Source organism: Neoarius graeffei, chromosome 15 (genome assembly GCF_027579695.1).
Source record: "Neoarius graeffei isolate fNeoGra1 chromosome 15, fNeoGra1.pri, whole genome shotgun sequence".
In the NCBI taxonomy this organism is placed as follows: Eukaryota; Metazoa; Chordata; class Actinopteri; order Siluriformes; family Ariidae; genus Neoarius; species Neoarius graeffei.
The window spans coordinates 21,656,503-21,682,283 of NC_083583.1; the positions used below are offsets into that span (position 1 = coordinate 21,656,503).

At 42.1% G+C, this 25,781-nt stretch overlaps 2 protein-coding genes across 3 annotated transcripts in view; one reads left to right on the forward strand and one right to left on the reverse strand.

The window, feature by feature from the left end:
• Positions 1-3,827, forward strand: part of trappc10 (trafficking protein particle complex subunit 10) — a 46,795-nt gene extending 42,968 nt beyond the window's left edge. Inside the window, exon 23 of the mRNA XM_060941000.1 lies at positions 1,228-3,827. Coding sequence (XP_060796983.1) covers positions 1,228-1,478 — 251 coding nt within the window. The 3' untranslated portion in view covers positions 1,479-3,827. The remainder of the gene's footprint in view (positions 1-1,227) is intronic.
• Positions 3,828-3,911: 84 nt separating this feature from the next.
• The window catches only part of si:ch73-100l22.3 (centriolar coiled-coil protein of 110 kDa), a 40,335-nt gene continuing 18,465 nt past the window's right edge, over positions 3,912-25,781 (reverse strand). For both annotated transcript variants that reach the window (XM_060941001.1, XM_060941002.1), the window contains exons 6-11: positions 18,797-18,991; positions 18,518-18,628; positions 16,464-16,562; positions 9,659-9,775; positions 4,740-4,822; positions 3,912-4,337 (exon numbers count right to left, since the gene is read on the reverse strand). In XM_060941001.1, the coding sequence (XP_060796984.1) occupies positions 4,220-4,337; positions 4,740-4,822; positions 9,659-9,775; positions 16,464-16,562; positions 18,518-18,628; positions 18,797-18,991 (723 nt within the window). In that variant the 3' untranslated portion in view covers positions 3,912-4,219. The remainder of the gene's footprint in view (positions 4,338-4,739; positions 4,823-9,658; positions 9,776-16,463; positions 16,563-18,517; positions 18,629-18,796; positions 18,992-25,781) is intronic.

The window sequence follows — 25,781 nt, forward strand, 5'->3', positions numbered from 1 at the left end:
AGGGAACATCAATACTGCATTATGCATATTATTGTGTTGTGTTTAACAATTGTAACTCCAGTCCGTACCTTCACATCTCACTATGCCAGTAATACTCAGGTGCTACTTCGGTTCCTCATCGGCATGGAATTCAGTTAAAAAAACCACCATGTCATAGCAAGCACTCGCGCGGACAGGCAACCCAATCAGAGGGGACGCAAGGAGGAGAGGGATTTTACTGCTCATAGAACTCTCACGTAACAGGTGAATTCAAGAACACACACACGCCCGCGCACACATTCATTGCGCAGTGCGCAAGGGCACTTATTTCTGAAAATTACATCCAAAAGCAGTGTTTTTGAGGGTGCCGAGCTAGGGGGTGCTGAGCTCGTTTTTGGGGGTGCTTGAGCACCCCCAAAAATAGGCTAAACACGCCCCTGCCCTGGACAAGTCGCCAGGTCATCACAGGGCTGACACATAGACACAGACAACCATTCACACTCTCATTCACACCGACGGTCAATTTAGAGTCACCAGTTAACCTAACCTGCATGTCTTTGGACTGTGGGGGAAACCGGAGCACCCGGAGGAAACCCACGCGGACACGGGGAGAACATGCAAACTCCGCACAGAAAGGCCCTCGCCGGCCCCGGGGCTCGAACCCAGGACAGCGCTAACCACTACACCACCGTGCCGCCCGGGAAATGCATTAAACATTTTTATTCATCAACATGACAATATATACAAGTACAAAAATATTTTGAGGAAATCATTCAAATGTCCTTGTTTTTGGTTATAATTCGTCAAAGTATGTGTGTGTTCGAGTGTACTGGAAAAGCTCGGCTCAGAGGGGTCCATGTAATGACGTAATTATGCTAATTGGCTAAGGGCGATGAGGATCAAGGACATTGTGTGCCAGCAGCATGGTTGAAGCAGGCAGGTGTCAAACTTGGAACTTTTATATCACGATTGGAGTTAATAATAAAACGGCATCATTGAATAATGTTCCTTACCTCTAACTAGTATGTATGTGTGTGCGTGTGTAAAATATATTTTCAACTGCATTCTGTCCTCTCCAAAATAAAATAAAGCTCTGGGCAAGTAAGGCTGGGAGATTTTTTTTTTTTTTGAGGATTGACAATGTGCACCATGTAGTATGCTTAAATAGTAATGACACCAGTGGCGTACTGACCCAAGTTATTCATGTTAACACCCACCCCACCCCCCTCTTTCTTTCCTCCCTCCCAGATTCGTGCCTAGAGAACGACAACCTCTCTCTTCTGGATAAGGGTCTGGAGGAGCAGGGAGACACGGCTAGTCTGCGAAGCCGGGGAAGCATTCACTCTGTGGGCAGCAACGAGCAGCAGCAGCAGAGGGCTCTTCCTATGCCCCGGCTTGAGCCCTTCAGCCCGGGCCAAGTGTTCAACTCCAGCCAGACACAACAGGTCCTGGTGCTCCCCAGCACAGATGACCATGTGCTTGAGGTCAATGTCACATGACATCCATGTAAGGCCCCGCCCCGCCTGGTCCTGGACCCTGCTTTCTGTGATCTCAATGGACAGGAGATGTGGGACAAGGTGGGCTCTGGTGTGGGGTGGTGGAGCATCCTGATCTCTGGACTCTATGGGTGGGCGATGGGCATCAGCCGGGCCTGAATACAGAAACACTAACCAATGGCTGGAGCCTGAGGAATCAATCCATCTCATGGTTTTGGTCTCATTTCTTTATTGCTTTCTCATCGACAAAGATGTGTGAGACTGGGAAGCATCTCCTGTCACTTTCTCTCTGACTCACTGGGCAGCCATGGATTACGCATCATCTGTTTCTGCCTCCCCAGTTCAGCTTCCCGCAGGGGAAGTCTTGAATATTACCATTACAGTCACACTAGCCGAGATCTCTCTATCTCTCTCTCTCTCTCTCTCTCTCACACACACACGGTGACCTCTGTGTAAGGGTTGGCAGGTATTGTGATTTATTAATATGGAAATACATATGTGTATGCATTGCAAAATTTTATTTTATTATTTTTGTTGTATACTGTCTGACCCCAGGCTCACATGCATGTATTTACTCTGAAACGTGATGATGGCATCTGACAGAGGAGGTGAGAGAGGGAGGTGACAAGTCCTGCTGATTGTACTGCATAAGATCGCACTGCTCGCTTAGGCTGTTTCATCAAACTTGATGTTCTGTGTGTGTCCCCACTAAACGGTTTTTAAAGTGCAGTTCTCTTGCCCTGTATGTACTGTTAGACATCCATATTACTGTGAGATGGATCGCTGCACCAGCTCTGTTCAGAGAAGACGCTGACTTCATGCAAGCATGAGTCACTAACTCGGGAGTGAGTACTAAATAACTTATTCTTTCCTATGGTTTTGTTTCAAAACAAAACTGTTTAGAAACCATGTCTGCCTAGTTTTAAAATGAAAGTTGTTCACCTTGAAGGGATTAGGATGACCCCCTCAGAGGAAACGGACTGCATTTTCTTTACGTTGCGTCCATCCTTGCAAATGACAAAACAGCAGACAGCAAGTTAGCGATGATGCAGTAAAGTAGCAAATTACCCAGTAAATTCTTTGAACCAGTCTGCGACAACAGTAACAACCAGTGCACACCCGAGAGAGAGAGAGAAAGAAACCTGGAGCAATAGTGGATAAATGTGGAGTTCGTGACACCCTCCTGTTTTTCAACCAAAATACGCAGACGCACCTCGTTGTTAATTTTGCACATAGTACAAAGGTATTGTTTTGCATCATATGGTTTCTTGCTGTGCCAATCCAATATAATTCTTTGCACATTTAAGCGACATCTTACAGCACTGGCGTATTACACAAACATTTAATCCTTTCAGGAGTGAGGGTTGTTTTTTTTTTTCCCCTCAATCCTAGACTTTGACATGGTTCCAGATGACACTATTACCAATCAAGCTTTTGTTTACATGACATTCCAGTAGTGTGTGTGTGAGAAACACTCCTGTAATGGGTCAAGCACTTAAAACCAATTGTCGACTCAGAATTTCACAATTCTCTGCACAGAATGATGGTGACTCAATATTAAAGGACAAATGGGATAAAAAGAATTGATCCTTGTATCTTGAGGTTCTGTGTAACTGTTGCATTTTCTGACCGGCTGATCGAACACGGAGATAAGTTATAATGCTGAGTGTCGGGGTTTTGTGCACTAACTGTAATGAAAGGCCTGTGACGGCTGAAGGCCTGAGGCTGTATTTGTAATAGCTGTACACACTTTATAGTGCACTAACATGGACTAGGTCAGGTAATTATCACCAGCGAGTGATTGGGGGGGGTAGCATTAAGTTCAAGACTTTTAGCACTTGTTCGTGAGCAACCAAATGTTTGAATGAGTTTCTGTGAGCAAATGTTTAGGAGAGTACAAATGAAAAAGCAGCAGACTTGTCATACCTTTGCTTGTATATGTATGCGTTATTGCGGATCCTCTGATTTTCATGGCTAGCACAGTATTTATTCTGTGAATAAATCTTTTCCTCTGTCTCAGATGAATTGAATCAATCGGGGTCATGTGTTAAACAGTAAGAGTGATTTGATCAGTCTTCCCTTTGCTCGTCATCATGTGCGTGTGGTCAGATGGGTGTTAAGAGGCTGATCTGAGCACTGTTACTTTTACACACAGAAGCCTGTTGGTCTCCCACTACAGCAGATGGACTGTGGGATTACAGCATGCGAATCAGTGGGTCAGCCAACAATGTCAAATTTTCACAAGCTGTTTGTAAATTATTCCATCAGTTGAGCACCACAGATTGTATTTAGATTAATTATTTAAATGAAGAGTATGTACGCATTATAAAAAAATATATGTTTTAAAAATAATTGGCGTGTATTTTTTTTTTTCCACTTTCCTGTACATTAATTTGCTACAGAAATACCTTAATGTTTAAGAATTGCACAGGAACCTGTTAGCACAATCCTTTATTAGAAAGTGGACAGGTGCAAATACAAAACAAGATAAGAAGCAATTTAACATTAGTTAAATTTTTTTTTTTTAAACTACATTAAACTGTCAATTTCCAGTTGTATTTTCCCCACGTTTCACAATAAACTTGGCAAGATGAATAAATAGGAAACTCTTCCAAATTGACACCTAACGTTTAAAAAAATAAATAAATAAATTAGGCATTGTGTCATTAAACATGGCACGGTGATATTCTAGCAAGGCCCCATGCTGTGTTGGCATCTGCGTGTGCAGCAGAAGTGGAAGCGCTTCACCTGCGCCGTAATGGAGTAGTCTTCTTTGGAACTCTGCGTGGGTTTGGCACAAACGTCCATCTTTCCTCTGCACCCACTGCTGGCTTTGTCCTTTCTGCCACTTTCTTCTGTAACCTGACAACAGCAATACCAGTGACGAAATTACATCAGCTTTTCTCAGGAGAAATCAGCCTGGAGAAACTAAGCAGACTTATGAGAACTTCTTGTATTTGGTCTGTGGGCTACTAAAACCAGATCTTTGCCCATGGTCCCTTGTGCTGTCCTTTCAAAGATTTCTTAAAAACAAATCGTTCTGTTGGAGAGAAACTACTTTATTTTAGCATTTCTCCAGCAGCAGGACCCTGGGTACAAATCCAAGTGTGAAAATACCTTTTAAGTAAGTTACACTGCACGTGTGAGAGCTAATTTCCGGACTCATGGTGCTAATGCATTAGATCCACAGTAGCTAGTTACACAGATGTTCAGGGCTATGGCTGAAACCTGATGAAAAGGGTAAATCTAAAGAAAAGCACTCACATTATTGTCCTCTTCCTCTCCAGGGTTTTCCTCGTGGCAGCAGACAGAGAACCTTTCCCTCTGCCCTGCAGCTCTGTACTCTCCTGGAAAAGGAAACACTTTCTTCTAATTTTACACAGTATAACGTTCAGTCGTGACACAAAATGTTCAATTCAATATTCATGCACACAGTCACTTCTTTCAATTAATCACCGAGTGGGTGTAAATTCCTGGAAAGTGTCCTGACTTTCTAGCCATTAATGTAATGCCAGTGTAGTTGCAGAATGATAGACTTGTAGAGGATAAAGACGCACAAATTTGCACTAGTGTGCAAATCAAAGTATACGAGAAGCTATTTTATTTTAATTTTTTGCTTCAAGACTTGAGAAGTGTTTAATATCTGGGAGAAAGTCACTGATCTGTATGCTATTTGACCAAATAAGGCAAGTAGCAACAGTCAAACTTTTTTTTGTGTCCCTCCCTCGCAAAATATGCATAGAAACTCATAGGCGTGTGGAGCCAGACGGAACTAAAGTTATCAACCAACCACTGAGCCTGCCAAAAAACAGTAGGTAATTCGGCTTGTAATTTTTTCTGAGAAAAACATGGTTGATCCAGATTGAAAAAGTCACAAAGGAGCACCTGTAAAATGACCCCAGAACCCCATGTAACTTTCATCCCATCTGCATAGGGCTTTACGTGGGTAGTGTGTGTTTTATGTACTTTCCACTGTTCATCAAGAACCATTGGAGTGGGCAATATAGGAGGTAAAATGTAAAACGCTACCACGTGAGCTATTATAAGAAAATCAACACCACCACCAGGGTGGTATAATGAGGTCAAACTCAAAGCTGATTAGAACACATTTTCGAATAACGTCCTAAAGCGGGGGCGGCGCAGTGGTGTAGTGATTAGCACTGTTGCCTCCCAGCAAGAAGGTTCTGGGTTTAAGCCCAGCAGCCGGTGAGGGCCTTTCTGTGCGGAGTTTGCATGTTCTCCCAGTGTCTGTGTGGGTTTCCTCCGGGTGCTCCGGTTTCCCCCCACAGTCCAAAAGCATGCAGGTTAGGCTAATTGGTGGCTCTAAATTGACCGTAGGTGTGAATGGTTGTTTATCTTCATGCGTCAGCCCTGTGATAACCTGGCGACTTGTCCAGGGTGTACCCCGCCTCTCAGCCATAGGTGGTGTTTACATTAGACTGTATCCGTCTCGTTTTCGTCACAGATGCACTGTCCGTTCACATTAAAACTAGGGCTGGGTATCACCAGATACCTCACGATACGATACTATGGCGATATTTTGCCCACGATAACGATAATATCACGGTACAGCGATTCTGCGATAATCGATATACGGTATTGCAAGAAATTTCAACCACATCACGATATCTGTGTCACTGAAGAAAATCAGAATTTATTGACCACTGTAAAATTACATTTCACATACATAACTACACACTCTTGCCAGACATGTATTTGTCTCTTTTCCACTGCTGGCAAAACCAAGAGTTGCTTCACTACAACATACAGAAAATTCCCATTTCTGTGCTAGTATTCTCAACTTTTCTGTAAGCATGGACACATCAGTGCTGCTTAACAAGCAGAATCAAATTGTTTTATGAAAACTTAAAACTTGCACTGCAGACTGCACATACATTTCAGTGCTAACACTAATATCAATTTGTTCTTTGTAAACTTGAGAACATATACCTGAGAACATTTAACTTGTGCTTATTTTGCAGGAACAGCACACTGTCTGAAACACATTGAAAAGTACAGTGGGCATCTTAATCTCCCTGAGCACAATTATGAAACAAAGTGCACGTATTCAACCCAGTTCGTATCTGATCCGGTGCTGTGTAAACATTGAGGAACGAGGAAACGCTGTGCTGAGCTCTAGCTGACGTCGTCATTGGACAACATCACTGTGACATCCACCTTCCTGATTCGCTGGCGTTGGGATCACACACACAGCGGCTCAGTCCCGAATCACTGCTCGTGTGCTTCACTCGCGCGCTCTGTGAGCTGCGCAGGGCCGGAGTGCGCACCCTCCAGAGGGCACTCACTGTTCAGGGCGGAGTGATTTGGAGCGCAGGAGGAAGCGCTGAGCTGCACTGAGGTTTATTTACACATTTCAACTTATTTACCTCCTTCAGGCGCTTAAACTCAGTGAGAACATGAACATCACAGCCAGGTGTGTTTATCTGCTGGAGAAGGTGTTCGCTTGCCATCCTTCCACTTGCAAGTGGTGAGTGACTTGCGCACGCCCGATATGCACTGGGATCATGTGACGTGCCGTCTAATTAGTCATGTGATTAGCGTATCCGTGTATTGGCGTTGCTGTGTGCACGCAAATCGTTTTAAAAACGTTAATCTGATGATCCGCTGATACGGTCTAATGTAAACACCACCATAGTCAGCTGGGATAGGCTCTAGCTTGCCTGTTGAACAGGATAAGCAGCTACAGATAATGGATGGATGTCCTAAAGCGTTTTCTTATACCACAGCAGTTTGGCAGTGACTACAATTTTATTGAAAAACAACAATGTACTTGTTAGCTATTAATAGTTAATGTTGTGGAAAGTGCTAGTTCCTGTTAGGACTTATAACTCACAGCTGTTATAAGGGAAAAAAAAATGCACCTGGTTAAGCTACAAAAGCACCGACATTGAAGACTCCTTCCTAAATGTGTCACATAAATGAATCTTTACAGCAAACTTCATGTCAATTAATATTTTTTTCTTTAACACAGCCTTTTTTAAAATCCTTTTATTGTTAGCCTTAAATTATGTAGTGTCTACCATGCAAGTATCAAAAGCTGCTGTTACTGTAAAAATAAAACACTTTAGAAAGAGTGCATATTAGTCATATTAAAAAAAATTAAAAATCATGGCTAGATGTTGAGACATTAAGGTATTTAATTCTACAAAAGTTGTTAATCCCTTTATTGTGCCCTACAACACACTAATGTAAAATTTTTTTCCTCAAAAAAAGGAATTAACTACTCCAATTAATTACTTGTTAATGTATGATGCCTACAATAGGCTTGGAGTATATTGTGCCAATTTATCTTAACAATATCCTACTGCCATATCATATGACAGTGTGATCAATATTATGGAATTATTATCGTGACTAGACATGAACCTTGAATTATTCACTTTGATTATTACATTTTAGGCATAAAAGCTAATCAAAACCTCATAAAATGCCAGCAGACACACTCGATAACAATGTCCTGAGACTTGCTATCAGCTTGACACTTTCAGATGCTATTGGCACACAGCACTTCCACAGTCAATATGACAAAATACACAAGGGCAAAGCCAGTGATCAGAGTGATTCAAAATGAGCCTATTAGTCTGATTATGGCTGATTCAGTACTCCAGACCCAAGGCAATTTACACCGACAGCTCCTAATATAAAATACTCATTGGCCACTTTATTAGGAATACCCACCCACTTGCTGTTTTATGCAGTTATCTAATCCATAACATCATACAGATACAAATAAAAGAGCTTCAGGTAATGTTCACTTCAAACATTAGAATGGGAAAACTTGTGACCTCTGGGACTTTCACTGTGGCATGGGTAGTGGTGCCAGATGAACTGGCTTGAGTATTTCAGAAACTGCTGATCGCCTGGGTTTTTTTTTTTTGCACACAGTCTCTAGAGTTTACACAGGATGGTTAGCCTAGTAAACTAGACCCAACCGCCTAGCGGCCAAAAATATTTTTTGCCTAGCGAATGGGTCTAGCCTTGCACCATATAAACAAAAACACCCCGGGCATCAAATCGTGCCCGCCAATCACAACGCAAGGTTTTTGTTTGGATTCTTTGGGCGGGCTTTTGCAGGAGTGACGACAAAGCTGCACGATGCTGGAGAAAGCACAGCAGGAAAGATGGCTACGGCTAGTGAACAGCACGCGTTTGACTCCGCTTTGGAATCAGTTTTAGAAGAATTAGACTTGGAGTTTTCATTGAAACATGAGCAGGAAGAGGCTCTCCGCTCATTCCTTTTCAAGAAGGACGTTTTCGCTGTTTTGCCGACCAGCTATGGCAAAAGTCTGATCTACCAGCTGGCTCCACTCGTAGCCAAAAGGATGGGGCTAGTTTGTGCAGTACGAAGAATTAATAAACAGCTTTGAAACATTACTTTTTGATTGTTTCTTATTTTCCCGTTATTTTAAATTTAAGGGAAATTATTTCACCAAACACCACTAAATAAAAACTCTCAAACAGTTTAAGCAAACCCTTGAAAAACACTTGGAAGAAATGTGTATGTGGTACAGACTCCAAACTTGTGGTCATTATCTCCAAACTTCTTAATATCTAGAACCTGTTTATTAATTAATACGCATTTTGAAAAATGATTTATTTCAAGGTCTCCCCCACTGCTTTCTGTCGCTCTGACTACATCACAGTCACTGTTGTGCTGATTGGTCAGAGCGTTGGCCTATACACACAGAGACAGTTTGAAAGACAGCGGTTTGTTCCTCCTACCCGCTTCGGAAATGTCTACGGATCGAGGCCAGACTAAATATTCACATTTAGTCTGGCTTGCCAGGCTACAGAATGGTGCAAAAAACAAACAAAAAAACATTGAGTGAGTGACAGTTCTGTAGGTGGAAACAAACGCCTTGTTGATAAGAGAGGTCAGAGGAAAACGGCCAGATTGGTTCGAGCTGCAAGGAAGGATATAGTAACTCATAGCAACTCTTTACAACAGTGGTGAGCAGAAGAGCATCTCAGCACGCAACAGCGGAAGACCACATTGGGCTCCACTCCTGCCAGCCACTTAGAATCAAAAACAAGTTCCTATTAAAGTGGCCAGTGTGTGTATAATAATTTTATATATTCTATTCATTGTATTATAATATACTGCTACATTGAGCCGAGTGTGAGAATTGTTTTTAAACTTTCTTAGCTGCACCCAACATTACCTTACGTCTGAGCTCTCTCTCTCTGATCAGCTGTCGGTCCCATCTGATCACCTGCATGCGCTCTGCAGGACTCCCACTGAAGAAGAGGTCGTACAAGTCGTAACGTGCTGAGCGCAACTAAAATAGAGAGATATGAGAACACGTTTAATTAAAAAAATAATAAAAATCCCAGACTTAGGGTAAGACCAATTCAAATTAAATTTGCTTTAAAAGAGAATGGGTTATCCCTAACATACACTGCCTGGCCAAAAAAAAAAAAAAGTCGCCGATTGGATAATTACTGCAGTGATTAATGTGTTTCAGCTGGCAACAACACTTTTCACCCTAACTGATGCAATGAGTAGCTTCTCATTTCCTAAATAAACATGTCGGAAAACGTATTCTGTGCTCATGGAAAAGATGTTACTGTGTTTCAGACGGGAGAAATTGTTGGCCTGGAGACTACTGAAATGACTAGAATTGAGTTAAGAACTGTCAAACCTAGAAGGATAGTGGTGAACATCAACTTCGTGGAAAAAAACCTCCTGAATTACCATGATCAGAGATCACTTGGTGAAGCCAAATATTTATTAACTGATTGATTGATTTAATTATGACAGTAGAACTCATGGCTATGTTTAATAGTGAAATTAAGAGCATTTCCACACTTACAATATGATGAGGATTTGTACTAAACAGCTGTGTGGCCATAAGACAATTACTTGTTAGTGAGACTGATCAGGAGAAAAGGCTTCAATTTGCTAGGGAGCATAAAGATTGGACTCTGGAGTAATGGAAAAAGGTCATGTGGTCTGATGAGTCCAGATTTACCCTATTCCTGAGTGATGGGGTGTTTTAGGGTAAGAAGGGAAGCACATGAAGAGATGCATCCATCATGCATAGTGGCCACTGTACAAACCTCTGGAGGCAGTGTTACGATCTGAGGTTGCTTCACGGTTGGCCAGTTCGAGGCTCAGCAGCGTTATAGGGCAATAAAATGAAGTCAAGTGATGACCTGAATGACCAGGTTATCACATTAATGGTTTTTTTCTTACCTGATGGCACAGGCCTACAATTAGGGCTCACACTGTGAAAGCATGGTTCAGGAAGCATGAGGAATCATTTTCACACATGAATTAACCACCACAGAGTCCTGACCTTAAAGTGCCATTCCACCATTGGATGTATTCTTTGGCATAAAATACAATATATTTTATGACAACATGACTAGACAGAGAAATCTTTTAGCTTCAAAATGATATATCAAACATAATTTTTTGACGACAAGTATATTAATTTTGCGACCAAAGTCACCTACCCTTTTAATTTCCGCGCGGTAGTGAAACGTGATGTCATCGGCAGGTTCCCCTTCTTGTGTACCACGTGTCAGTCTATTTTTAGACCAGGAAACCCCCAAAGTGAGAGTCATTTCTCCTCGTATATGGGGGCCAAAAAAATTGGGAAAAATTTTGAGTTAATCTTTCAGTTAGCTAGATTTATTGGTATTAGCTAGATTTATTGGTATTATTTTTATCGCGTTCTATCCGCCATTGCTGATATGTGCCACGTCACACGGTACACAAGAAGGGGAACCTGCCGATGACATCACGCGCGGAAATTAAAAGGGTAGGTGACTTTGGTCGCAAAATTAATATACTTGTCGTTGTCAAAAAATTATGTTTGATATATCATTTTGAAGCTAAAAGATTTCTCTATCTAGTGATACCATTTATATATGTTGTCAAAATACATTGTATTTTATGCCAAAGAATACATCCAATGGTGGAATGGCACTTTAACCCTATTGAGAATCTTTGGGATGTGCTGGAGAAGACTTTATGCAGTGGTTCAACTCTCCCATCCTCAACACAAGATCTCGGTGAAAAATTAATACAACTCTGGACTGAAATAAATGTTGCGACATTGCATATGTTTATCGAAACAATGCCACAGCCAACGCACGCTCAAAGCTAAAGGTGGTCCGACCAAATTTTACGAGGGCACAACTTTTTTTGGCAGGACAGTGTAGAAAAATAATGCCATGGACACTTTTGACATAACATTGCAAGAAACAAAATCTTTTTCTTGCAATTTGGTCAATAAGGACCGGCAGAATGCATTTTGATGAGACATAACCACAGACAAGCTTACTGTTATTTTGGTAATACCAAGTGTTGCTTTTCATATGTATAGTTGCAGTCAGAAGTTTCAAACACAGACATGAATGTCATCATAGATATGAAATGTAATGGCAATATTGGACTTTTAATTAAATTTTTTTTTTTTACTCTGTGGCAGAATGACCATACAACATACATAATGGGGGGGCACGACCAAGACTTTGGTGCACAAGTTTCAATTCATTTTGGGGTTTCTGAAACCAGCGCAGGTTCAGAAAAATATACATACAGCACACCTAATATTTGGTTAAAATGTCCCTTAGCAAGTTTCACCTTGACCAGATGCTTTTAGTAGCTATTACCAAGCTTCTGGCAAAATTCTAGTTGGATATTTGATCTTGGCAGAATTGGCAGAGTTCAATTAAATATGAGCGTTTCCTGGCACGAACCTGACTTTTAGCACTATCTACATTTTGATAGGGTTGAGGTCAGGACTTGTTTTAAGCTTAAATGTTAGCATGCTTTATCCAGTCCACAACCACCTTTGATGTGTGTTTGGGGTCACTGTCTTGTTAGAACACTCAGTTGTGTCCAAGTTTCAACCATCTAGCTAATAGTCTGAGGTTATGCTGAAGAATTCTGATGATGATCATTATTCCATGCACTTTGAGCAATGTACAAGTTCCACTGGCAGTAAAATAGCTCCAGAGCATGACGTTATCACCACCTTCCTTAACAGCTGTTAGTGTTCTTCTGTATCTCTGGCCATTATGACCAAAAAGGTACAATGGGGAACCCAGGAATTATCAGTGGGGAAAGCCATGGCCTAAACGTTATACCCCTTTTCCACCAAATCAGTTCCAGGGCTGGTTCGGGGCCCTCATTCAACTTGCGAGCCAGCTGAGAACCAGTTTGCTTTTCCATAGCTCGCGGTGCTAAGCGGAGACACGTCATTACGTCGCTGTATACGTCAGTTACGTCGCTGTATACGTCAGTTACATCACTACGTTTGCATAAACCTTGGCGCGAATATCGAAGCAAAAACAACACAGAAGCAGCAGCAGCAACAACAACAATAATAATGGATGACTTCGTGTTTGTACAGCTGCTGCTTCTCGTCACTTAAAAATGGCGATCTTTCGTGGTCTTGTTATTGTTGTTAACAACTCCGCCCCCCCGCTGACGTAAGCGGTTCTTTCCTCTGGCCCAGCAGAGAGTTGGTGCTAGCCTGGAACCGGTTTTTCTGGCCCCAGAGCCAGTTCTTTGTCAGTGGAAACAGAAAACCCGGTTCCAAACTAAGCACTGGCCCCGAACCAGCCCTGGAACTGCTTTGGTGGAAAAGGGGCATTAGAGAAGCAACTTTGGGACCAAAAGGCTGCCGGTTCGATTCCCTGGACCAGCAGGAAAAGGTGTGTGTGTGTGTGTGGGGGGGGGGGGGGGGGTCGTGAATGAACAGCACTTTCCCCCTCACCCTCAACTGCTCCTCAGGTGCTGCAATGCACCTCTGGGTATGTGCGTTTTCACTGCTTCAGATGGGTTAAATGCAGAGGATGAATTTCGCTGTGCTCTAATGTACATGTGATGAATAAAGGCTAAAAATTCCGCCATAAGACTTTCCTCCAGAAGACTTTTTCGTTGTCAATGTGGTCAGCTGCAAAATCCAGCTTGTATGAAAACTCACTTGACAGTAGACGGTGTTCTAGCAGTTCATGGTAAGCCTGTGCCCTCAATGGTTCCTGGGTTGTTCTTGACCATCCGAACCAATTTCCTCTCAGCTGAGGGTGACTGTGACTGGATCTTCTTTCAGCAAGTGGTTTACACCTCCCAATAACACAATTTACATACAATTGTCTGAATTGATCTTGGAATCTGTAATCGTTTAGAAATGGCTCCAAGGGACATTCCTGGGTTGTGTAAATCTATAATCCTTTCTCAGATCTGCAATGAACTCCTTGGACTTTCCCAATGTGTTGGTCAATCCAATGAGTGCAGTCAAACAAAGCGCTTTTTTTTTTTTTTAAACTATACAAGGCTTTTTTGGCTACCAGCTATCGTCAGTAATGATCACGAGCAGGAAGTTAAAATGCCTTGGCAAGTTAAAAGACATTTTGGAACTTTCAACACCACTGAATTAATCATCTAAGTGGGTGTATGTATATTTTTGAACCTGCATGTATAATTTTGACCAGGTGTTGATTTCAGAAAACCCAAAATAAATTAAAACTTGCGCACTAAATTCATGAAAAAGAACAGTTCAAATAAATAATTGAAAGCCCAATATTGCCATGACATTCATGTCTATGATGACATTCATGGATGTGTATGCAAACATCTGACCACAACTCTACATACGTTTGGTTTAGAATACATGTAAATGTATACACAAATCGATATTTTTAAAACAGTTAAAGGTACGGACGGTAAAGTCATGTGAAATTTTTTTTATTGTGCATAGCATTTTCCTCTGTCTCGCAAGAACAATATGTGGATGAGATGTGATCATTTTGATATGCTGAGGGTTGCTTTCCTCTGTTTTGGGACCGAATTTCCTCCCTCTTCAGGTAAGCAGTATGGCCCTACGGAAACGGTCAAACACGAGGAGCTTTAGCTAATTAGCATAACTATGGAACTGCGTCACACCAAGATGGCGATGCACAGAAAACGTCGTGAGACTGCATCGACCTCGGAGAGTTTTGAGTCGCAGGGATGTAATTTCTGGTTGACATTTCACGAATAGATCCGTGAAACAAAAGACAAATATATATCTTTTCTCTGTCACTGACTTTGTGTTATCGTTTCTTTCTCTGTAAGATCAAAACATTAGGTGTATAACTCCATACTCAGACTCACCAATCCAAGACGAGCACTGCAAATTCTTCAGATTTTGCACCCGTTTCATCCTTCAGCCGATAACAGAGATTGAGCTGACTCTTCGTGAAAATTCTTGCAGATAACTTTCTGGTTTCCATCACTTTTCCGGCATGCTTTCTGACTGATTCGCTTTCATATTTTCCTTTTCTGCTGGCTTTTAGCTCACAGGAGAGCAGAGTCTGCCATGTTTGCCCACACTGACTAGTTTTGGTTAAAAGCAGGGCTTTGAACCGGTTCAAGGAACGAAAACGAAAACCGGGAACTTTTTCTATTTCACATGGAACAGAAACGAAACCAGAAACTTTATTATTTTTTATGTTCCGGAACAGAAACGCTTATTAAAAATTATGGTAACCGGTTAATACCGTTTTTTATTTCGTTCCTCAAAGTTTCTGTAGCCTACAAATAGTCATTCTTCTCCTGCGCAAGTTTCTATGACCCGCTGGGGTTCACTTCCTGTGTGACGTTCGCTGACTGAATGGAGAGAGCGGGAAGGTGGACTACTATCATGTCTCCACGTGATAATAAATGAGTAAGTGCATTACTGAGTGTCTGAGCAAAGAAGAGCCTGAACGTTGCAACCTCCCTACTGGCTGTTTGTAAAAATGTATCAATTGTTGCCCTTCCCACGGGAATCATCGCGGGCTCGAGAGACGAGACCTGACGAGTTAGTTCGTTGGTAGCAGAACAAAATGTCTGGACACAAATCGGGTTTTCAGAAAAGGAAAGAAAATAAACAGAGGGTCGAAAATACAAAAAAGGAGGCAGAAAATGCAAAACGAGTTTTAAGGTAGGACAAATGGTTACTTTTCTGAGGCAGCCCGCCGTGGCTGCCTGCAGGCTGATTTATTATAGCCCATTTAGTTAAAATAGCTGATATAAAATGTTTATAGTTATGTGATGGTTGTCCTGATTTAGACTGGTGTTTTTTTTTGGGGGGGGGGGGGGGGGGGGGGGGGGGGGGGGGTTGTGCGATGTTGCACCCGGGTCCAGATTAGGGCAGAACCGGCCCTGGCTACATTTCAGGTGTAGTTTGTTTTATGTATGTATGTACTTGCATAGATGTGTACTTGGTCTTCCAATATGGCGCCTAACAAAATCTCGCGGCGCGGGTGACGTCATGCGGTAGCCCTCTATAGGGCCTGACTAGCCTTTGGTAACACACTAAACGAATTATCTTTCATTTTTGGCACTTTTTCTGTAGATGGGAAGACATACTGAGAATCCAAATCGCCAACATTTGAAATAATAATAATTGTTTTGAATTATTTCTTGTCTTATTTAATGAAGGTTGTAATAGAATTAGCCTACATTTGGCTTAAGCTGGAAGAGACAGAGACATAATTTTATAGCCATTTGTTAAACAGCTGACAGGGAACGTAATTAACCGTTCCGGGAACGAAATTTTTTTGTTCTAACCGGTTCGGGAACGTCTATTTAATGGTGGAACCCAAAACCGGAAACGTTAAAATTCCGTTTCTGTTCGGAACGAACCAATAGGAAAAAAATTCTGGTTCAAAGCCCTGGTTAAAAGTAGGTCAAACGCCCCACAGTGGTCATGTGATATTGCTGCTTCGGCAATGTCCGGAATCATAAAATGCGGGACGCATTTTATCGCAGCAAAACGTTCACACACAGGATGCACGGCATGTGCAGCAGCGCAACTCCTCAATTTCAACTCCAATCAAATGTAAAACATCTCAAAACTCCAACAGCAATAGAAAGAGAACATTTTGGCCAGAATTCAACTTTGCAGTCAGAACCTTTTAAGATGCATCTAAAGAATTCATTCAGACTGAAGAAAACCTTTGCTGCTTGTGAGTGAGTGTGATTACCTGTAGTGTGACTCTCTCTTGTAGGACTCGGTCTTGTTTGCTGCCATACTCTCTGCCTGGTGTGGGAGGCTGAATGCCCTGAAGGAACAGCTGAGTGTCCTGTTTTGTAAGGATTACCAAAAAAAAAAAAAAAGACTTAGAGAGATACCGTTCAGTGATGAGTGTATGCAACTCAAGATTTTAACAATAAGTGTAATAGGACAAATTTCTCACTTTCACACTCTCTCTCTCACACACACAGGGGTCAGGTACCTTTTACTTTTCTTATTTAAATGTTAGAATTGTAATATTTTATTTCTACTTCATCACATGCAATTTCTCCTGTAAACACTTTCATGAGACAATAATTATTATGCTTATAATTAACACAAAAAATCAATTAAATGTAATAACATAAAATATCTATAGATATACTCCATAAGCAGAGGGAACTGGAGAACATCAGCACAAGCACTGCATGATACTCTTGTAAAAATGCTGAAAGTAAGTTCTAAATGACTGGACAATGCATGCTGATGCAAGTACTGAACTCTGATTAATTTCAGTCATAAGAACACTTTAGTACAGTTCTTATGTAATTCTGAGGGGCTTGACGAATATGGGCCCAGTACTATGTTATATCTGTGACACTATTTTTAGTTCATGTCCACTAACAAGATGCCACTGGTGCTGGTTTCAAAGCCTAATCTCGCTGGCATTTGCATGACTTATTACAGTAAGATTCAGACAAGCGTTGGAAGTTCTTCAAAATCATTGTTGGAAAAAAAATACACAGTACTGTGCAAAAAAGTCTTGGGGTGTTTTCACATCTGGTACCCTTTAAAGGAACCAGACTCAGTCCTCTTTAAGTGGACCAAAAAGTGGACCAACAGAAAAAGAACTCAGTTCTTTTTGTGTTCACACTGTGAATTTATTACAAAGAGGACTGGGTCTCTTTCTGGTCCAGTTAAGCTTTGATGGGGCCTCAGTCCTCTTTTCTGTTCACACCAGGTCCTCTAGAGCCCTCAGACCCCCAGTGCACGGAATTCTGGGTAATTTTCTCTTGAATCAAAATGTCTGCTGCCATGCTTGCCCTGCTGTATTCTTTGATCAAAATAGTGCGGATTAAGGAAAATAAATTTATTCCAGCGGCTGTGGTAAGTTCCAAAAGGAAGTTGAGTTTCCCTGCTACAGTCACGTGATCAACTACAGCAAACGAAGGTTAAACTACAGTGAAAAAGGCGAAGTGAACCCGGTGCGCTTTTTGTTCACAATGCGCAGATTAGGCGAACCGTACCGTTGATTTTTAGCGAACCGTACTGAGACCACCTCCTGACGTGGTCTCAGTTCGGTTCGCTTTAAAGGGGTCTGGGTACGGTTGGAGTGTTCACAATATGTGCAAAAAATGCTGAGTCATCGATCTGAGTTCGGATAGATGGCTGAAAGGGACCAAGTGTGAAAACACCCTTAGGCACCTTATTTTTTTTTTCATACAAACTTTGTTCTAGATTTCTATTTTAGGACTTCTACGTTATCGAGTCCGGACAAAATCATTTTAGAGATCCAAATGTTCTTTGTCCAGCACAGAATTAAAATGTTACAGAAAAAGAAACGTTTATATCTGAGCAGCACATTACAGAAGAGACCACTTTTTCAGATTCAAAATGAAAACATAATGAAGGCTACTGGGTTTTGGTGCAAAATTAAGAAGTGAGTGTGACAAAGTGTCCAGAAGAACTGTGGCTGGTTCTGGAAGATGCTCAGTAAAACCTACAGCTCATTTCCTTATAAAACTGCACTCATTGTACCTCAGACTACCATTTTTTTTAAAGCAAAAGATCGTCTCATACCAAATATTGACTTTGTTTCATTTATTATGACTTGCTGCTGTTTATAGGTTTGTTTGTTTTTTTATGTTGAAACATTTCATTATTTTTAAGCCATTTTTGGTCTACAGCATTTATTTTCCTTGATGTGCCTAAGACTTTTGCACAGTACCGTATACGTTACAATGAATTAATGATCTAAAGAAGAAATATTTTAAAAGAGGATATAATAAGGCACATATTTGTCACCTTAATGGTTCTGATAAGCTGAGCTACTTTCTCTGTTCGAAGAAGCCTGCGGGTCAGGTAGCCTTTCACAGCTGCTGCCACCAGGGGGCGATAACACCGAGGGAGACGGGACTAAAAGAGCACAGGCACAAAACACAAACCATTAGGAGGAAAGAAAAGGAGGAAAATCAAAGGAATGTAACCCAGCAAACACTACTAGGATTAATCCACATCAGTATTACTAGCATTATCCTTTCTGTGAATCAGTTTTTACATTACTGACAATGCAGTGGAAGGCACCTGTGAAATGTGCAATGAATCTGACAAAGCACTCAGTTCAGACAGCATGAGTTCATGTGGATGGGAAGAAGAGCCCAGCCCCACAGAAACAGGGGAGGAGGAGAGACAGGAGGTTGTCATGTCCTCCAGACGTGATCCTGAGCTGGGACATGGGAAGGACACGCTCCGGAGAAACTGGTACTTCATCGCCAGAGACTGAAAATGAGGGAGAGAGAGAGAAAAAAAAAATGGATGAAATGGATGGACAAAGGCTAAACGAGGCTATGAGAGATAATGGATGAAGAGAGGAGGAAGGACCAAAAAAGTACAGATGAGAAAAAAATTGGGGAATGGACCGAGATGAAATGGGGTAAATGAAGGACAGTAACTTGGGCAAAAATATTAATGGGGAACACAGGTGGCATTAACAGACACTCCACTAAAGACATGAGCAACAGGGCACTGAGGGATCAGCACTTAAGCTCAGATGCTCATCAATTAAACAAAATAATCCTCTCATTTTCTGTGTCAATTCCCACAACAAGGCTGGGGGGCTGGGTTTCTCCTCTCTGACCTGACACACCCAGAGAGAAAGAGATGCCAGAATCCATTACAAAAGCAGCCCAAGTTCATTAAAGGCCTGTTAGATGCATAAATTAAAGCATGTAATTAATGGTCCAAGGACACGGCCTACAGAGCACATTGAAGGAGAAACGGAAGACAACGTGAGCGTCCTTGAATAAGAGAAACACAGATGTAGCTCATACCTCCTTGTAGGGATTTAATTCAACTTTTACAAAAAGCTCTTTCAACATTTCAGACTGCGTTTTTAAGGCTTTTTATACAACTGTATTGCTACATATTGTTGCAGTCAAACAAGATGAAGTTAGAGGTTTGCCATTCCAACAGAAGATAGTAAGGGGAATAAAGGTTATTATACATACAGGCCACTTTTTCCATGGAATAAAAAAAACATGTATTCTATTCCCTTCGAGTAAGTTTATTGATGGCATGCAATATTGTCATCATATCGCTTATCCTACATGTATTACGCCACTCTCCCCCATGGAGAATGAGCATGTAATATTGTTATAATATTGCACGTTGTCAAGACAACACAACGTCACACATCGGAGCTGATGCGAAGAGCCAGTGATAAAACTTTTATGCTGCGCATACGCACAATCATTTCTTTGTCGGCCAGGAAAGAGAGAAGATCCAGTGCTAGGTTTAAGCACTAAATAAGTAAACTGAAACTAAAAAGACGCGCTAAACACCTGAAAGGCTACCAAAACTTCATTATATGTTCTTCATGCATACTTACAAGAGAAAAACAGACCAATGAACATTGAAAAACTGGAAGAGAGACACAGAGACATAAAACTTCCGCGCTAGCGAGTGACTAACAATCTGTACACAAACATAGCTGCAAGGTTTGCTTCATTAAAAGCGGAAGATTTAGAGAGAATTCTGAACGAGAAAGACGTGCTGAACACCCAAAAGGCTGCCAAAACTTGACTGGATATTCCTCATGCATGTTTACAAGAGAAAAACATACCAACGGACATCAAAAAACTGGAAAAGAGAGCAATAGCGGAAACATTGTCAAAGTTCTACTTGGAGGTGAGGAAAAGTGATGGAGACTTTTACAGGAGGACTTCACTCAGCAAAGCCCTTTTGTTTTGAACAACTGCAATGTAACAATTAACCAAAAGTAACTTTGAACTTGAACTGTCAACCTGGATATAGCTTGTACATACAGTAAGTTGGGTTGTTGTTCAGGCTTTTTGGACTTGTACCATTTTTACTGTAAGAACTTTGACTTTGTACATGTACATTGGATTGACAGAACATTGAATTACATTCGATCAGAATCAGCATTCAATATTGCCAAGTTCTTAACTTCTTGTAAAATCTATAATTGTTCCATTGAATGTGTATGTATAATAATAATAATAATTTTTTTGTGGTATATCAGATACAGTGCCTTGCAAAAGTATTCATCCCCCTTGGTGTTTGTCCTGTTTTGTTGCATTACAAGCTGGAATTAAAATGGATTTTTGGAGGGTTAGCACCATTTGATTTACACAACATGCCTACCACTTTAAAGGTGCACATTGTTGTTTTATTGTGACACAAACAATAATTAAGATGAAAAAACAGAAATCTGGAGTGTGCATAGGTATTCACCCCCTTTCGTATGAAACCCCTAAATAAGAGCTGGTCCAACCAATTCACTTCATAAGTCACAATCAGTTGGGCGGCACAGTGGTGTAGTGGTTAGCACGGTCACCTCACAGCAAGAAGGTTCTGGGTTCGAGCCCGGCAGCCGGCCTTTCTGTGTGGAGTTTGCATATTGTCTGCGTGGGTTTCTTCCGGGTGCTCTGGTTTCCCCCACAGTTCAAAGACATGCGGTTAGGTTAACAGGGGGCGGCCTTGGGCTGAGGTGCCCTTGAGCGAGGCACCTAACTCCCAACTGCTCCCCGGGCGCTGTTAGCATGGCTGCCCACTGCTCTGGGTATGTGTGTGTGCTCATTGTTCACATGTGTGTTCACTGCTTCAGATGGGTTAAATGCAGAGAGGAATTTCACAAGTGTGTGATGAATAAAGTTGTGCTTTCTTTCTTTTTCTTTCTTAAGAGCAATCAAAGTGTCACATGATCTGTTACATGATGTCTGTATAAATCAACCTGCTCTGGAAGGACCCTGATATCACCAAACCTGACAAGAGATGGCCATCCACCAAAGCTCACAGACCGGGCAAGGAGGGCATTAATCAGAGATGCAACAAATGCCGCTTTTCCACTACCAACGCGGCTGAGCCGTGCCGTGCTGAGTCGAGCTGAGTCGAGCTGAGCGGGGCTGTTGGAGTTGCATTTCGACTACAACCGCGCTGAACCGTGCTGGCTGGAAGTGGGTGGACACATTGGGTGGAGTTAGCGAAAGTGGGTGGACGTCACGTGATGTCGTTAAGCAGCGCAAACAGTGACATCAGTGACAGTGGCGGAACAAGTCAGAGCCGGGCCAGGGGCGGGGCAAATGACCGGGCCCTTTATTAAAGCTTATCATAACATCATTTTAGGCTACAAAATGTCCGCAACTGCGGTGTTTACCAATTTCAACACTACCGGGTGCAACTATGTTATTTAGTACATCAAGTCCTTCAAACGAACATGTAACTCAGAAACAAAAAACATTAGGATACTGTACATGGCTCATAATAAAACATCAATAGCCTATACTGCGCACATTATTTGAAGGGCATACGAATGAGCGCTCAGAGGTTGCAACGGTGACAGGAAGAGTCAGAAATAAAAGGAGGGCGGTGCAAACCTCACTGAATGCACTGTGTTTACCAATTTCAACACTACGGGGTGCAACTATGTTATTTAGTACATTAAGTCCTTCAAACGAACATGTAACTCAGAAACAAAAAAACATTAGGCGACATACTGTACATGGCTCATAATAAAACATCAATAGCCTACTGCGCGCATTATTTGAAGGGCATACGACGAGCCTTGCGCTCCGCGAACTCGTCCACGATGCTCTGTATGTCACTGATTCAGTGAGCTTTTAAGCGGTAGTCTCACGACCCGAATAGTAAACAATAAACATGGAGGACATGGTGTCGTTAGTGTTGCTGGTCTTGGTGCTGTGGCTTGTTGTCACCGACAACGCGGACAGATACTGGCAAGAGCGTATAGATGAGGCGAGGCGCATAAGGCTTCAGAAATTCTCGTAATTCGTAATTCTTCTTCTTCCGGGTTTACGGTGTTTACAGATCCCAGCGCGCTCGCGGGGCGTGTGTGGGCATGTGAGGACACGCCTCCTCACCAATCAGTGCACAGGGGAGTGTCTGCTCACGCCCCCAACCTCACTCGGCACGGCTTGGCTCGCTTCAGCCCCACTCCAAAACGGTGCGAGTTTTAGGGGCTAAGCAGGGCTGAAACGAGCTGAGTCGTGCTGGTTTTTGGTAGTCGAAACGCGAGCCGTGTCGGGCTGAAGTGAGCTGAAGCGAGCTGAAGTGAGCTGAAAAAGGGTAGTGGAAAAGGGCCAAAAGACACCAAAGATAACACTGAAGGAGCTGCAAAGATGGGAGTACCTGTCCATAGGACCACTTTAAGCCATACACTCCACAGAGCGGGGCTTTATGGAAGAGTTGCCAGGAAAAAAAAAAAGTGTCATTGCTTAAAAATAAATAAATAAATAAATAAATAAATAGAATCACGTTTGGAGTTTGCTCAACAGCATGTGGCAGACTCCCCAAACACATGGAAGATGATTCTCTGGTCAAATGAGACAAAAATTTAACTTTTTGGCCATCATGGGAAATGCCACATTTGCTGCAAACTCAACACCCTGAGAACACCATTCCTACAATGAAGCATGGTGGTGGCAGCATCATGTCGTGGGGATGTTTTTCATCTGCAGGTACAGGAAAGCTGGTCAGGACTAAAGGAAAGGTGGATGGCACTAAATACAGGGCAATTCTGGAGGAAAACCTGTTTGAGTCAGCCAGAGGTTTGAGACTGGGACGAAGGTTCATGGTCTAGCAGGACAATGACCCTAAACATATTGCTAAAGCTACACTGGAGTGGTTTAAAGGGACACATTTAAATCTCTTGGAATGGCCTAATCAAAGCCCAGACCTTAAACCAACTGAGAATCTGTGGCATAACTTGAAGATTGCTGTACACCAGGGGTCTTCAATCCTATCCACAAAGGGCCAGTGTGGCTGCAGGCTTTCATTCCAACCAAGCAGGAGCTACACCTGATTTCACTTGTTTAATCATTTCACCCTCATCTCCAGTCAACAATCAAGTGAGCCTCCAATTTGGCTGTAATGAAAGCCTGCAGCTACACCGGCCCTTTGCGGATAGGATTGAAGACCCCTGCTGTACACCAACACAACCCATCTAACTTGAAGGAGTTGGAACAGTTTTGCCTTGAGGAATGGGGCAAAAATCCCAGTGGCTAGATGTGCTAAGCTAATAGAGACATACCCCCAAAAGACTTGCAGCTGCAATTGTAGCAAAAGGTGGCTCTATAAAAGTATTGACTTTTGGGGGATGAATACCTATGCACACTCCAGATTTCTGTTTTTTCATCTTAATTACTGTTTGTGTCACGATTAAAAAAAAAATGTGCACCTTTAAAGTGGTAGGCATGTTGTGTAAATCAAATGGTGCTAACCCCCAAAAAATCCATTTTAATTCCAGCTTGTAATGCAACAAAACAGGACAACCACTAAAGGGGGATGAATACTTTTGCAAGGCACTGTACATTCCATTCAGCTAGCATGATACTGAACTCATCTTTGACTCGTTCAATATCATGCTAGCTGAATGGAATACATGTGATACACCATGGAAAAAAGCCAGCCAATATTATTTAATTATTCTATCCACATTCACTGGATATGAGCAATCATGCGTTCTGATCGGCTACTCTACTTCTAGGCTATCAGCTCATATACCGTGAGTAGAGAAAAACAAAATGGCAGAGCGCATCAAGTCTGATGTATCACTTTATCAAGTAGTATTTAAAAGAAACAGAAATAGCTAAAAGAATATAGTTCCTCCCAATATCTCCTGTTCCACACTCCAGCCCAGTCGGTGGCAGTAATGCACCTTTAAGTTGGCTTGCCAACCGCCCCCAAAAAAAAAAACTAAAGAAGAAGAAAATGGTAGAGCGTGTTGCTAAACCAACGGAGGATGAAATAAAACCTTTACTCAAAAACAAACCCCCCCAAAAATACAAAACACCTCCCTTCTTATTCTATCCACATTCACTGGATATGAGCAATCGCGCGCTTTGATAGCCTAGTAGTAGAGTAGCCAATCAGCTCACATACCGTGAGTAGAGAAAAACAAACCAACTGAGGACGAAATAAAACCTCTACTCGAAAACAAAACCCCAAAAAAATCTCATCTCATTATCTCTAGCCGCTTTATCCTGTTCTACAGGGTCGCAGGCAAGCTGGAGCCTATCCCAGCTGACTACGGGCGAAAGGCGGGGTACACCCTGGACAAGTCGCCAGGTCATCACAGGGCTAACACACAGACACAGACAACCATTCACACTCACATCTACGGTCAATTTAGAGTCACCAGTTAACCTAACCTGCATGTCTTTGGACTGTGGGGGAAACCGGAGCACCCGGAGGAAACCCACGCGGACACGGGGAGAACATGTAAACTCCGCACAGAAAGGCCCTCGCCGGCCACGGAGCTCAAACCTGGACCTTCTTGCTGTGAGGTGACAGCGCTAACCACTACACCACCGTGCCGCCCCCAGTTTGTATACCTTCTAAGCAAAAATTTTGTCAGACGTTTGGCATAAAGTTTTTATTTATCGAATTTGCAAACAATAAAAATGCTCCGTTTCTCAAAATCCAGTGAATGTGGTTATAATAAAACAAACAGTTATTCCACTCAATCTCGTCATACATGGCTTATAACCAATTCAGCGCAATGCGCCTCATCAGCTATCAGCTCATGTACGACTCGATTTCATGGAATAACTGTTAAATGTTATATCTGGAAGTGCCTCATAGAAGAGCTTAAAAAAAATATAGCCAAAAATTCTTTAACATTGTAAAACATTCTAAAATTATGCATTATACACCACTCAGAGGTGAAGTGAATAACATTGATTATCTCATTACACCGGCACTTGTCAAGAGGTGGGATACATTAGGCAGCAAGCAAAAAATTAGAAGTTGATCTGTTTAAAGCAGGAAAAATGGGCAAGTATATGGATCTGAGCGACAGTGACAAGGCCAAGCAGTGATGGCTAGATGACGGAGTCAGAACTTCTCCAAAAACAGCAGGTCTTGTGGCGTGTTCCCAGTCTGCAGTTACCTACCAAAAGTGGTCCAAGGAAAGACAACCAGTGAACCGGTGACAGGGTCATGGGCATCCAAGGGTTGATGTGCATAGGGAGTAAAGGCTAGCCTTTCTGGTACAATCCCACAGAAGAGCGGCTGTAGCAAAAATTGCTGA